Raw genomic sequence first — 16,237 nt, 5'->3', positions numbered from 1 at the left:
GTTTAATATTATGTAGGTACATAAATTCTTAAACTTATAAATTTATTTGAAATTTATTCATAGGTTGGTAGGGCCTACTAATATTTTCTATTTGTAAATATTGTAATTTTTTTTACAGTACCTACTTATTTGCAAGGAGTTTGGTTTAGTGTTTATAATTTATCTGCTGAGCGTCAAGAGTCTTAGGGCTGTTGAGACCGAAGACCAGAAATATTTATCAATTATGTAATATATTGTTGAAAAATTTGAATTTTACTATTTCAGGAAAGTTGATTTTTTTTATTAATTAGAATAGTTACGTGTAATTGCCATCTTCCTTTATTTCATATTAAACATTATGTTTGGTTGAGTGTGAGATAATTATATTTATGCATGTTTTAATTTCATTTAATTTCTTATATACGTATATTCTTACCTACCTACTTCTTTTAAATTCCAGGCGGATGTTAACATTGTCATTCCAGTTGTATAAATTTTTTTGTCAAATTAGTTGTTATTTATACTTTTTGTTTCATTTTGGACTATGTTTTTTTTTACTTAATTCAAAGTTTTGTGGTGTGTACAGGGAGTGATATCTCTATTAATTTCTATACTCCTTTGGATAAGCGGAATATTGCCACCACAGTTTTACATATAAACAAATCCTATAAATGTTTTAAAAATTATGAAAAATAAAAAAATAGTTTCACAAACATCCTTAGTTTTTTTTTGGTGTGTATAGTTTGATGTTTAATATTATATATGTACGTAAATTCCTAAACATACAGTTATTTATTAATTTATTTAGATAAGTATTCATATGTAGGTAATAAGCTTTCTATTTGTCAATATTGTTATTATGGTAGATAGGAGTACAGTGAATGCCTACATTCTTATATTCCTTTATATCTCTTTCAATTTGGAGTGTTTCCGAGCCATTCGGGGTCCTCATCATCAACCCCCCCCCCCCCTCCCCAGGTGGTTAAAGACACCAAATTTCGAAAGTTTAAAAAATTTTAAAAATCTGTCTCTTTCTATTTTAAGTGTTTTCGAGCCATTCAGGGTCCTAGAACCCCCGCCCCCCTCTGGGAACAAAGCCCCAAAATTTCGACAATTTGTGATGACCATATGTAATATTGCAGTACCGAGTGCGTTTACACATCCCGCAATGGTGACACTTTCTGCATGTTCCGATGATTTTAAGTGTACACGTTTGGCACCTTTCTGTGCCAGCACTGTCTGTTGATGGTGAATCGTCAGGCGGCAACCTTTCTCATCCATGTTTGTATATCCGCTCAGGATGACTTGCTAGATGAAGGTCTTCATAGATTTGACTGATTTTTGCAAAGTGATGTGCCACTATAAATGTTATGCTATGAATGTTATGCTAACCATTTTTTTTGTAACTCGCCGCTAGATGGCGCTGTAGCGCATCAACTTCTAAACCTTTCAACCGATCGCCATGGGTAAACAGATAACCATAGGTCACAGATACACAAACAGTAATTGTGTGTCATTTCTTAATGTCCACCACTATCCATTTTCCTGTAACTCGCGGACAATATATCACCCGGTGTTCAGCCCGGGCAAAGCCGGGTACTGCAGCTAGTATTATACTAAATGCGAAAGTAACTCTGTCTGTCTGTCTGTCTGTCTGTCTGTCTGTTACCTTTTCCCGACTGAACGGCTGAACGGATCGTAATGAAATTTGGCACGGAGATAGATTTTATCCTGGGGATGGACATAGGCTATATTTTGTCTAAAAATATAAATTTTAAACGAGTTAAAAAATATATATCTGAATTTTATGTAATGTGTGTCATAGATATACAAACTGTTAGTGTCATTCCTCTATGTCTGCCGAGCAATAGATTTCAAGCCATTACGTTACGTTTTGCTATTGTAAGGAACTAAGTAGAGAGTAAGAAAAAAATAAAGATCTTGACAGTTTGTAGTGTCGCCATATTTGTTTCAATTTTCAATACCGTTTTTGTATATTACAATTTAAATTGCAGAAAAAAATAATGTTTCATAGACACATAAATAGTGAGTGTGTCATTTCTCTATGTCCACGAGGTCTCGCCGCGTCAATTTTCTCCTTGGGGCGAACCCGTCCGCTTAGTTAAATAAACAGCTTTTATCGTTGAATGATTTCATGATTTATTTCATGAAAATCTGCTCTCATAAAAAAGTTAGTTTTATAGACTTTCAATAGGTGTCTCGCTCTCTCTGAAGATCAATCTATGAATCGTTACAAATTTATTTCCTTTATTTTTTTTTTCGTTTGATTTGATAAGTACAATATGATTTCACTAAAAATCAATTTATACCCATTCCTATTTTCATTTCCACATTACGAAGTTTCACTTCTTCCACGCGGAGGAACTAAACGCAATATTTTTGCATGCAATTAAAAACTATTTTTTAATGATGCCAAAGAAGTATAACTTCTCATGCGCGTACCTAAGTACACGCACCCATTTTTTAAATTTAATTTCTTCTATATATATTTTTTTCTCCCTACCTAGGGCACTCATAATTCTTAAAAATTTCACGTGTATGTTTTCAATGTCATTCGAGTTGTACAATTTTTTTTGTCAAATTGGTGATTATTTATACTTTGTTTCATTTTGGAAACATACGTATTTTAGGTATTATGACAAATAAAAAATATTATGTAGTTTCACTAACATTCTTAGGTTTTTATTGTGTGGATAGTTTCAAGTTTAATATTATGTAGGTACATAAATTCTTAAACTTATAAATTTATTTGAAATTTATTCATAGGTTGGTAGGGCCTACTAATATTTTCTATTTGTAAATATTGTAATTTTTTTTACAGTACCTACTTATTTGCAAGGAGTTTGGTTTAGTGTTTATAATTTATCTGCTGAGCGTCAAGAGTCTTAGGGCTGTTGAGACCGAAGACCAGAAATATTTATCAATTATGTAATATATTGTTGAAAAATTTGAATTTTACTATTTCAGGAAAGTTGATTTTTTTTATTAATTAGAATAGTTACGTGTAATTGCCATCTTCCTTTATTTCATATTAAACATTATGTTTGGTTGAGTGTGAGATAATTATATTTATGCATGTTTTAATTTCATTTAATTTCTTATATACGTATATTCTTACCTACCTACTTCTTTTAAATTCCAGGCGGATGTTAACATTGTCATTCCAGTTGTATAAATTTTTTTGTCAAATTAGTTGTTATTTATACTTTTTGTTTCATTTTGGACTATGTTTTTTTTTACTTAATTCAAAGTTTTGTGGTGTGTACAGGGAGTGATATCTCTATTAATTTCTATACTCCTTTGGATAAGCGGAATATTGCCACCACAGTTATACATATAAACAAATCCTATAAATGTTTTAAAAAATATGAAAAATAAAAAATAGTTTCACAAACATCCTTAGTTTTTTTTTGGTGTGTATAGTTTGATGTTTAATATTATATATGTACGTAAATTCCTAAACATACAGTTATTTATTAATTTATTTAGATAAGTATTCATATGTAGGTAATAAGCTTTCTATTTGTCAATATTGTTATTATGGTAGATAGGAGTACAGTGAATGCCTACATTCTTATATTCCTTTATATCTCTTTCAATTTGGAGTGTTTCCGAGCCATTCGGGGTCCTCATCATCAACCCCCCCCCCCCCTCCCCAGGTGGTTAAAGACACCAAATTTCGAAAGTTTAAAAAATTTTAAAAATCTATCTCTTTCGATTTTAAGTGTTTTCGAGCGATTCAGGGTCCTCGAACCCCCAGCCCCCCTCTGGGACAAAGCCCCAAAGTTTCGTCAATTTCAGGAATTTCAAAATTCTATTCTTTCGAGATGTAGTGTTCCAAACCATTCGAGGTCCTGAACATCCACTTTCCGCAAAAGTAAAAGCCCCAAAATTTCGAAATATAAGAATATATTTAATTGGATGTTGGCATGTATGACGTCGATAAACTCTTACACCGTTTGACCGATCGCTATGAAAGTTGGCACATCGAAGTGTTTTTATCATGGAGAAGGTTTTTATACTATGTAACCATTTTTTTTTGTAAATTGCCACTAGATGGCGATTTAGCGCATCAACTTCTAAACCTTTCAACCGATCGCCATGGGTAAACAGAAAACCATAGGTCACAGATACACAAACAGTAATTATGTGTCATTTCTTAATGTCTACCACACTGGACATGTCGCTATCCATTTTGCTGTAACTCGCGGACAATATATCACCCGGTGTTCAGCCCGGGCAAAGCCGGGTACTGCAGCTAGTATTAAAATAAGTTTAAAAGCAACATGACCAAATTGCTGTGAATATGGCATCCTTGTGCGTGTTCAGCGTTGCTCGTTTTACATTAGAAATAGTTCGGAAATGCATTTGGCAGCACTGAATTTCAAACAATGCTGGAAAGATCTTCACTCATCGTAACCTGAAACTTAAGAGTTTCATACCACGAAGGGTGCTGATTGCTACTGCGTTTGACTGACTCTGAACTTCTGCGCCCCACTTTTCCCTGGATTTCAGCGGAGCATTTGAACGTCACAGCGCTGCAATTGAGTGAACTCTCAGCTAGTGGAGTGGTGCCTAGTTGTGTGCAAAATTCAAATTTATGCGCTACTGTTTGCACTTGAAACTTTGCAGTGTTGAGTTTCTAGGCATATGCTCATATACATAAGTTGTTTTTTTTTTTTTTGCATTTCTCACCACCAGTTAAACTTAATGCTTGGCAATTTCCTAACATCTTGTAGAGTTATGATTGGAATACCACTGGAAAAATAATATACATTGAGTAATCTTAAATATATTTTGTAAAAAATTGTTCCATGGCAAAATACACATGATCATTACTGTAATAGTCTCTGCATCACATTGTGTTAATCGACTGTGTGGTTGAATTGGTGCGGAATTATATAAATGTAAGAAATTTTCTAACATTGGTCTGAAAACTTTGTAAAAATCACTTGACAAAAAAAAACTTACAAAATTTGGTTAGATGTATTGGCTCAGTAATCTATTGCTCTGCCACTTTTGTTTTGTTTTGTCCAACACAATATTTTGGGTGAATTGCGGTCTCCTGGTGATTTTTGAGGTTACTTCTCACTGAAAAAAGTAGAGTATGTCTTTCAAAATAAAATAGTGCAACAATTTTTTTTAAATATATGTATCTATTTTTATATCAGAACTTTTAGAATTGATAAAATGAGTTTTTATTAGCAATAACCGATGGTTTGAATTTAATTTTACTTAAATATGAATGTTGAATTTAAGTGAAGATGACTTCAAAATCAAGTTTTCATTCAATTGTAATTTTGAAATATTTATTTCACATCATCTAGAGCAGTGCAGTGCAAGTAGAGAATGAAGGTTTGTAAGGCCCCTTTACTTTCAGAACAAATCGAAGAGCTCTCAATACCTGAGAGACATTTAAAATGTGACTTTGGATGTTTCTCATGTGTCTTTACCACTCAAAAGTCAGGTTCACACAAAATAAGACAGGAAACAATGAAACATTTTGTCTGATATGGCGGCCTCCCATGTATTTGTGTAAAAGCAATGCACATAAAATCATACGTGGAACGATACCACAAAACTGTCGTGATCAGACAGTAGGTGACATCATCGTATGACTGTTCCAATTTCATCACAAGCAGACTATTTGATGTCTGCAGTGTTCTGCGCATGCACGCCATAGTTAACGCCCTGCAACTTGTACACGGGTACAGTCCAGCTTTCAGGACGATCACATCATCAAAGAAGCTACCACACAGAATTATTGAGCAGTCATATCTCCGCCCAGAGCTCAGAGTAATTTTTATCTGTACTGTCCCCATACGCGATGATGTGGTACTCCTCTCTGTGGAAATTGATTCTGTCTGTCCAGGTGGCCTGACAGTATAATTCCGCCCAGGGCTTGAAGTAGTTTTCGTAAGCACTGTCGCTGTATGCCATGTTGTTTGGGGAGTCCTTCTCACAGTCAGAAGTTGCTCCCACCCCTCTAGACCGGTCTGATGTAAAAAATACATCAGTCATAACTCCGCCCAGACCTAATCGTACCCCATGCTGTTGCGGAAATCCTTACCGCTGTGGTATTTACTCATATCCCTGTAGACCGGTCCGATGGAAGATAATTTGTCATAACTTCGCCAAGGACTCGAAGTAGGTACCGACAGCACTGTCTCACCGTACATCATGATGTTGCGGTACTCTTTCCTTTATAAGTCTTTCCCGTCCCTCCAGACGACTGACGTGAAGGTACTTCAGTCATAGCTCCACCAGGATTCGGAGTAGTCTTCGTCAGCACTGTTGCCATACACCACGCTGTAAAAGTCTCTCCCGTCCTTCCAGACTGGCCTGACGTGAAGATACTTAAGTCATAGTTCCATCGATGTCTATGAGTAGTTTTCATCAGCACTGTCGCTGTACTCCATGCTGTTGCGGTACTCCGCTCTGAGGAAGACATTCCTGACCCTCCAGACCGGCCTGACGTGAAGATACTTCGGTCATGGCTCCGCCGAGGGCTATGAGTAGTCCTCGTCATCACTGTCGCCGTACTGCACGCTGTTGCGGTACTCCTTCTCGCTGTGGAAGTCGCTGCCGGGCCTCAGGAGGACGTGCTCGTGGCGGGGCGGCTGTGTCGGCCGCTGAGCCGGCGCCGCCCTCAGCTTGTCGACGAGGACCACGCCGAGGGTGGCCAGGCTGACGAGGAGCGCCTTCTTGGCGAACACCACGAGAGCCAGGAGCAGCGCCAGCAGCGACCCCACCATGGGCACGAGCGCGCCGAGCCTCACCGAGATGGCTATCAGCAGCGGGAACAGCAGCTTCACTCGGTGGTTTGCGCGGCCCTTCTGCCCGTCGCCTGCAACACCACCAGTGCCTTTCCTTAATTTAACACTTTACAAATATCTATAATTTCACTTGAGTATTTCTGATCTATCTACAAAAAAAAAAAAAAGAATTTTAAGATGTAGCACTTAAGGTTTCCAGTGAATTATATTGATAAAGACTAGTAATTTTCATCCTATCAGGGTAAATCCAAGCATTAAAAAAAGTATCGAAACTCATCCAGGGTCCCGATGATTTGGTACTCAACAGCCCTCACTATCCACCCAATTAAACTATAAAATTGGTGGTATTACTCCAAAACTATATAAAATGTGTTTCATTCCAATTCTCATAACATGCATGTGCTGAATTGCGGCTGGCAATGGTAACTGGTGATATCTTGCGGAGAATTTTCTGGACTTGGCGCAGGAACTTTGCTCCAGCAACTGGCCACTTCAGAAGACGGTGTTAAAGGAACCAGTGTAACCCTATAAAGGCGGAATTGCAATAGCCCGTCGCCTCCGTCCTCTCGTCATCCATCTGTCGGTCACGTCACCTGCAGCCAATCGAATGGCTCGAAAAATTTATTATATCCATCATCTGTCCCTCCGTACGTTTGTCCTTAAGTTCGACAAAAGCTTGGCAAGCTATAACTTTTGGATGGATTGTATCAATAGTTTAGGCCACAGCAGTCAATTGTTACCAGATTACAGGCCTGTGGTGTTTGTACAGGTCAAAGTGGCGGATTCCAAGATGGCGGAAAATCAAGAAAACAAAATGGCGGAAAAACAACATGGAGGATAAAAAATGGCCGCTATGGTCAAGGTCAATGGTCACGGTCAAGCTTAGACAAGATTGCTGCCGTGACATCAGATTTCAAAATGGCGGTCGGCACCACAGGCACCACAACCTGGAACCTGTGCCAGGAGGTGCCAATATATACTACTGGCTTCTCTTGCAGACGGCTGCCAGTTACAACGAGGAAAACTGCTGCAGACTCTCATTAGTCTAATGAGTGTTTTATATATATATATATATATATATATATATATATATATACTTATATATATATATATATATACACACACACACACACACACAGAGAGAGAGAGAGATAGCTCAATAGACTGGTTTTACTGGTTTTATAAACTACACAAGAAACTCAAGATGCAAAAAGATAAATAAATAGCATCTTCAAATACCCGCTCCTAAATTTATAAATTACGCAAGATGCAAAAATTCAAAGTAAGCTTAAGCTCACTTTTAACTTCTTGCATTTCTACTTTGCAGTAAAGCGTTCTGAAAAATTCTAGATGCAAGCATAATGTGCATAGAAGGCTACAATTATATATATATATATAAAACGCAAAACATTTTCATTTAGTTAATTATCCCCAAAAAATCATGCTTTTAGGTAAATAAAATATATTTTTTTAAAAGTTTTACGAATACTTCAGTTCAAACACAGACAGTGGAAACGCAATAAGTTTAAAGATGGCTGATGCATTCGTTGGGTTTTGGCATCCTGCGTACAATTGCAATGTCCCAAATTGTGTCCAACGAACACAGATCGCTGTATGTGTTGTTTTTCTGGTGATTGCTTTAGAAGTCAGTAGTTCCAGACATCGGACATCGCAATTGTAGACAGGGCAGTGTTACGTGCGACAATGTAAGCCATTCACATGATAAGGACATGGACCGTCCATAGGTTCGGACTGTTTCAAGAGGTCTTTATTCATTTCATTACCTATATGTAACATCTTAGTTATCGGTATAATGAAGCCTTCATTTCACAGATGAGAGAGCCACACCTGAAGTTCCCTGAAGGTTGCTTAGCAAATAACTTTTTAATACGTAGCTATCCAGGGCTAGGAAACAGTTTACATGATTTCACAGTATCTTTAATTTAGCTATTCTAACCAAATCAACCGTCCACAATGTTTTAAAGGATTTATAATGTAGCTAACCTAACTTAATTGACCATTAGTTATCATGAGTTGTCCAAAATAAATAAACCCCGAAGATGCACGATCGGGGGTTTGGCTCTCTCGTTTGTGAAAAGAAGGCTTCCCCTCGGTACACGGCATTTGGTAGGAGTAATTACATGAATAGAATGGAAGTCACATGGAAAGGAAGGGTGCAACGACGGTGCTGCCATCTGTGGAGGATGGCGCGAAAAATATTCACAAAAAAATACGTTATAGTATAAACTGTTTACTGAATTTTTAACAAGATGGACATTATTTTAATAAAATTCATTGTCGAAAATCCGATCCAAGCTGGGGTTTGGTATGTTTTCAATATTTAATGTTTCGCTTTTATCGGAACAATTTCATTATATTCAGAAAAATTTGGTCTGCTAAAAAAATGATTCTATAGTCCACGCAGCTATTGTGGCAGCGAATTCTAGCGGCGGGTGCGGAAACTACATGTGATTCGCGTCAAACATTTTTTTAATTTAAATTTTGCGTGTATTTATCACAACATTCACAACATTGCATTAGAATTCACACTTTTTTTCAATACACCTATGTCAAAGGTTAAAAGATAGATAATAATATAGCTGGGTAAAAATAGATAGATACCTAATTGAATGTTTATGTGGGTTCGTCTTCTGTTTGTGTAAAGATAAAAATAGGAGTATATAGACATAGAGAGCTAGAGATATAGCGGGATACATATGTATAGAGTGGTATAGAGAGATACGAGGAATGTATAGAGACATAGATAGGGACATGGATTGAAATGTAGATAGAAACATAGATACATAGAGAGATTTAGAGTTTCGCATTACAAGTGTATTTGCAACATGAGAACACATGAAATTCGCTCGTTACCGAGGTTAGATGTTACACATGTCTGGCGAGTACTGAAAGACTTGCACGCATGTTTTTTTCCCCCTCGAGTGGCTCAGATCAATTTCTTAATGAAGCGATCCCAGACGGTCATTTCTGCTCGGCTAACAGAGACGTCATAATAGCCACGGGGCCCCGGATGCGAACGCTCGCACCTGGCAGCGATCCCTGGGTCCTCCTGTCATGATCCTAGTTTACTTTTCGTTTTTTATGTTGTTCGGGGAACATGGCGTGTGAGTCAAGATGGCCCCGAGGCAAAAGTGACCGTGTTGAGCTAATTTTTTTAATCTCGAGTCGCCTATGCGGTAGTAGGTAAGTTACTCTGTGATTGCGTGGAATTTTCCAGTCTTTCCGGGCTTTGAATATATATACTGTATAGAAGTCGCGAGTGGATAGGATTTACTCTACGTTTTTCAGGAGCGTATGATGAGGCAGCTTGGGAACTTCACCGCTGCAGGGCGCTGCCGTACCGCCCTGTATCGTCTTAGTTGTTATGTACACGTTAGAGCGCAGCACTGTCGCCCGCTGTCATTCCCCGCACCCCCCACCCTTCATTCACTGCAGCTCGAGGACGTTCAACGGGAGGGGGAAGAGGTGTTTGAAGAGTTCGACACTTGTCCGCTAGGGACCACCACAAGTCGATGCCCTAGAGATGGTGGCGATTGCGGCGGTGAATTAACCAACTACCTCAAAACGGTATTAGAAATTTTAACCTGGGCTGGCGACTTCTATACAGTATATATATTCAAAGTTCCGGGTGAGAGGAGGATTGGGTCGAGATTACTGGGTTTATTTAGTTTCCGAGCAGTGGGCCTATGTCTGCTCGGGTCCTTGATTTATGTTGTTTATCTTAAAAGCTGGTTTTGATTCTGAACTGGTTTCGTGTTTAATTCAGGGCATATTTTGTGCTAGGTGTTTTAAGCTGGAGGTTTCTAAGACCGTGGGCCACTGACATAAGCGTACCCAGGATTTTTTTTCTGGGTTAGGGGGGGGGGGGGGGGTTCTTCCAGATATTTTTCGAGGTGGGGGGGGGGGGGGTCGAGGGAGGGGGCTTCTGATTTTTTTTAAAGAAAAACTCCATAAACACCAAAAAATAATTGTTTATAATAAACTTTTTTAAGCTTACAAACTTTTTACAGAAGAATTCTTCTATTTTTTTTTTTTTTTTTTTGGCAAATTCAGTAACCACATTCTCCGGGGGGTCGATGTGGATGTTGTGGTGGACATTCAGTAAGGCCAATCCATTCAGTCTGTCCTGAGATATAGTGTTCCGCAGATAGGATTTTAATCTTCTTAAGCAAGAAAATGTCCTCTCCGGAGTTGCTGTTGAGACGGGAAGGGTCACCAAGACTTTTCGGGGGGGGGGAGGGGGGGGGGTTTGAACCCCCAAAACACCTCCCCTGGGTACGCCTATGGCCACTGGTGTACCGAGTGTCCCGCCGGCCGGCACTGACCTGTCCCGGGCTCCTCCAGCTCGCAGCGCGAGGCCCCCGCGCCGCCCAGCAGCAGCGCGCACAGCGCCACTCCGAGGGTCTTCGCCCCAGCCCCGACGTGCCCCAGCCTGGGCATGCCCCTCAGCCGCAGCGGCCAGTCGACCCTTCACTGACCCCTGGTCGCACGGCCGAGCAACCCGCGTTCCCGCGCTTCACATTCTACCTTCGCTGTGAATCCGTCACAAAAAGTGAGGTTAGGGTGATCGTAAATAAAAAAGTAAGGTTATTGAGTTCATGTAACCGACATTAAAATATATATAAATCTCAAAAAAAATATTTTTTTACTTTAAAATTTCAATTGTGAAATTGCACGCACGGGCAGCAACCTTCGGATACGTTCGTACTGATCGGTGGTCGGTGAACTGCAGGATTGAACACAAGACAAAAAAAAGTTACTACTAAATTGGCTGCCTGAACCATAGAAACAAATGACCGTAGAACCTCCAGTAATGCGTTGTATTTCTTTCGATGCTAATTCAATTCACGGTAGCGTTCATCGTAAAATTTCGCTCACTGTTCTACTACTCCGGTACACAGCTTTCTTCAACGTCTGGTTCACTACAGTCACAACGTATTTCGAACACCGTTTTAATAGGTATTTCTCGTCTCAATCGTGATCGGGAGTTCAGACCGAAAGCAGCTGTTCTCTCGATGACGACGACGACTACGCAGAATTACGACTGGCTTCGTCGCGAAGACTGTCCAACACCGAGACGCCGCGAGACGCGAAGGCGTCTGGCGCGCGATGTCTTCCTCGCTCCTCGGGAATGTTCGTGAGAGCTCGGGTGGCGGGGAACAGCGCCTCTTCTTGGACCGTGAACCCTGGACCGCGTTCCACTTGGAGACGTCTTTTGTTTTCTCAGGTTGCCCCTCTTTCTCCCACCCATGTGTAAGCTGTGTGCGTAACGGTCTTTTTGGTATTTGTCGTTATCCTGGTTTTAATTTGAATGGAATAGCACTCAGGGCCGTAACTAGAAATGGGGGGGGGGGGGAGGGGGGGGCAAGCGGGGCATACGCCCCGGGCGCAAAGCTGTGGGGGCACCGAAATCGCTTGCATTGTAATTCCTACTACAACTGGTAACTGGTAAAAAGTTTTTTAACTTGCATGCCAGGAATGTCTAACCTGATTTACAATATAACGTCTCAACATATTTAACGAACAAGTCTAGTGATTATACGGACTACTTTATGGACATAGTGGGTTCATACATGGAAGGTACAGTAGCACAGAAACTGTTACATGTAGGTATGGAAAATTCTTAAATAGCAGCATTTTTCCGTGGGAGGGCCCCCGGACCCCCCACTTTATTGGTGTGGTAGGTGCAAAAAAAAGAGGGGGGGGGGGGGCGCATGAATCCATTCCGGCCCCGGGTGCCAGAGACTCTAGTTGCGGCCCTGATAGCACTGATATTTATGTGTGTGTGTGTGTGTGTGTGTATATATATATAGCTCACGAGACTTAAATTTAAAATATATTTTTTGTTAAAACGATTTACAGTTTACAGTTTTAATTATTATTATATCAAACACTGTTCAAGAATATATTCATGTCATTTAGAAAATAATAGCGATTAAAATTTAATACATCCAAAAAACCTATGTTAACACCGATATTTGTTTTAATCAACATATTCAATAATTTTCTACATCTATATTTCTGTATATTTAAATATCGACCTATATCTCTCCATATCACTCTCTCTTATCCCTATATGTATCTATTTTATATCTATATATCAATATATCTCCCTATTTATATCTCTGTAGGGCTCTCTATATATCTAATATAGCCCTCGCTCTACAGCTATATTTCATTATATGTCTGTATATATCCCTCTCTATCACTCTATACATCTCTACATCTCTAACTCTATATATTCTTATCTATATCTTTATCTTCACAAAACAGAAGACAAACACGCAAACAGTTATTATATATTTATCTATATACATATATTATTTTATCCTTTTACCTGTCACAGTGTTACCGGTTCCGGTAACTGATTCATTGTTTAGTTTATTTTCTTCGAAGAAGTATTTATTTTTGTGTTTGATTATAAAATATTAATTTTTATTGGTTTTGGCCATTTTTGTTAAAGTAATTTCGTTAGGATGCTAAAATGAAACTGGAATCGTTTGCTAAATGGACGCCAAGTGTTGATTAAAAAAATTTTTTTTTTTCTAACCTATTTAAAACTAAGTGTATTTTGGAGGGGTCCGGGTTAGGGAGGGACCTAGGTGCGTCTCATGCCGAAGCCTATACGCCTAGTCATGCTGGGATCAGCCATGCAAGGAGAGGGTCGCATGCATCATGTGCTAGGAGGGGATTGGCCAGCCATAGTGTTGAGTGGGTATTGGGGTGTGCCGAGCAATCCCGAGGACGGTCGAAGGTGCACGACGATGACGTGGCGGAGTGACGCGCAGAGCCGTGGCGCGCGAGCCTGGGAGACGGGACTCGCGAGCCAGCGACGACAGCAACATGGGCCGGCGAGAGCTGGCGGCCGCGACACGCGTGGACGACCAGCTGGGCCCAGTCAGGAGTCGACGCACATACACCTTGTGGCCAGAATAGGCGAAGGGCGGGCCCGTGTCTTACTAGCTTTTGAACTGGATGTACTTACTTTCTTTTGGATGTTTTTACGAGAGGTGCAACATTACCCACTTAGGCCGTGATTGCTCGAGAAAGACAGCAAACTAGTTCATGCATAATATCGTAAAAGTGCGCGCACAGGAACTATACAGACTCAAGGACCTTTCATTTAATATTATGTTTGGCCAATCAAGTAATCATTTAACGTAAAATGTAAATACACAGTTATAGTTTAATGTTCTTAGGAGTTAGTTTGAATCATGCTACTCAGCAACAGCCATGACAGAATTAAAGAATTTGAATCCTGCTCTTACATGTTTTAAAGCATCTCACACTTGCGGAATGAAAAGGGGAACTATATTTTGTACAGTCACGTGCGGTGGGATCGTGCCACCCGCGCGAAGTTTGACCCTCCTTGGGGCAAGAGTGTGAGGACAGATTGTTCACCGCGGTGTTGCAGGAATAAATCAGCAGGGCGGGTAACAACAGGTGTAACGAAGGCATATAAAAACACGCGCGTATTCGATAGCAACGTTGTTTCAAAATGTGAAAGAAATCGGTGAAGTAAAGTATGTACTTTCGGAGATTTAGGATTTTGAACGAACGAACATTTACATTTTTTATTTATATATACATACATTTATGAATGGTCTCGGACACAAGTCATATCTGATACGCTGATCGTATGATGTAGACTGCCCATATTTGGACCACACGAATGCAATAAAAAGGAACCTTTAAAATATATACAGAAAATTTTCCCGTAAGTCATAGATTCGACATAAAATCCGTTTCGCAGTAACTCTTTTGCAGGCGCAAGCGGACCCCCTCAGTGTATGCTGTATGCCCCCCCACCCCCCCCCCCCCGGGATCTACGCCCCTCTTAATGTATATAAATCCAGTGTCCTGAGGTTTTGTAACCAGTGAACTCTTAACCAAGTCAACCGATTTCGATGAAAATGGGCATTTATGTGTAATTTTAACCAACTTCAGAGATAGGATAGTTTTTATTTCGATTAATGATCTTAAAAATTTATAATTAATAATAAATAATAAATAACCGATCGCCATGGGTAAACAAAAAATCATAGGTCATAAACATACAAACAGTAATTGTGTGACATTTCTCTATGTCCAACACACTGTCATATAGCGCTATCCAGTTTGCTTTAACTCGCAGACAAGAAAGCTCCATGTGTTTAGCCAGGGCAACGCGGGTACTGCAGCTAGTTTACTTATATAAGTTTCAATAAATACACCTGCCCTGAAACATAGATTGAGTTTTAACACCACGGTATTCAAGTAAATGAATTACTCTGTCAGTTTAACGCGCGCGCCCCCCCCCCCCCCCCCCCCCCCCCATAATGTAGTGCCTGCGGCATTACAAGCCTCGTATGCCCCTTTCTAGCTCTACGTCCCTGTTTGTCAGCTTGAAACTACACGGAGGCTTGAGTTCAAGCGCGCTTCGCTCTCAGCAGTTGCAGGAAGTCCTGACTGCGGTGCTTCGTTCCACGGGCAATTAACGAAGTTAACTGCGTTTTGCTACCGCGCGGGTCTGCCGAGCACCCGACGCACAGGAAACGGCATCTCAAAGGCCGGAAAAGTAATTAAAAGGAAAAAAAAGCTGTTAGAAGTAGGTCTGATGCACAAGATACACGAGAATAAGCAAATCAGCAAACTTTTTAGAAAGTACCTTCTAGGTAGGTAACTGCTCCTTGATGATGGCGACTGCAATTTCGACCGAAACGTTGGTGAATTATTCGCCAAACACGCCGTGAAAGCCTGAGAACATTATTTTAGAAAGTAGGTTTTTTTTGGTTTAATTTATAATTGTGTACAATTTATAATTGTGTACATGGCGAAGGTGATGCAGAATGTTCCATGATTGTTTATCAGTTATGGTTAAATTGCTTAAGCTTGGCTTGTGCAAATTTATCAGCACCAGCCATGCTCTTAACTAGTCAAAACTCTTCGAAAAAAAATACAACCAATAATTTCAGTTCCAGTCCCCCAAAGTTTTATTGTAGCTACCTGAGCATCCGTGTGTGTTTAAGCTGTCGTACTATTTAGTTCGCTTGAGTCTGACTCTCTACACCTATACTCGCAGTAAGACTGGTTACGGATCCCGGGAATTTATGCTTTGTGCTGTCCCAGTAACTCTATAAGGTAAAGTTATTTGTAAACAGTTTGCCCGAATACCTTACCATTATTTGTTAGCACATAAAAAAGCATAATAAAAATAAAAATCAATTCCAATTATTGAACATTCGATTAACTTTTATATAGTTAAAAAAATGATTTAATCAAACATCAATTAAAATATAAAATTATGCGACGGACGAGTCGAGTGACGGGTGAAACGAACGACGGACGAGTCAAGTGACGGGTGAATCGAGCGACGGGTGAATCGAGCGACGGGTGAATCGAGCGACGGGTGAATCGAGCGACGGGTGAATCGAGCGAGGGGTGAATCGAGCGAGGGGTGA

General features: G+C 39.8%; 1 protein-coding gene across 1 annotated transcript; it reads right to left on the bottom strand.

Annotated features, from left to right (window-relative positions):
* Nucleotides 1–4,776: 4,776 nt before the first annotated feature.
* On the bottom strand, nt 4,777–11,904 carry LOC134539309 (uncharacterized). The gene is made up of 2 exons (XM_063381227.1): nt 11,123–11,904; nt 4,777–6,847 (listed from the first exon to the last, which is right to left on the bottom strand). Exons 1-2 carry the CDS (start codon nt 11,235–11,237, stop codon nt 6,510–6,512), a joined length of 453 nt encoding a protein of 150 aa, XP_063237297.1. The 5' UTR covers nt 11,238–11,904; the 3' UTR covers nt 4,777–6,509.
* Nucleotides 11,905–16,237: the final 4,333 nt, after the last annotated feature.

The sequence above is a fragment of the Bacillus rossius genome, chromosome 15, assembly GCF_032445375.1.
Source record: "Bacillus rossius redtenbacheri isolate Brsri chromosome 15, Brsri_v3, whole genome shotgun sequence".
NCBI lineage: Eukaryota > Metazoa > Arthropoda > Insecta > Phasmatodea > Bacillidae > Bacillus > Bacillus rossius.
The sequence above is the reverse complement of the archived record's forward strand: the minus strand, read 5'-3'. Positions and strand labels throughout refer to the sequence as shown.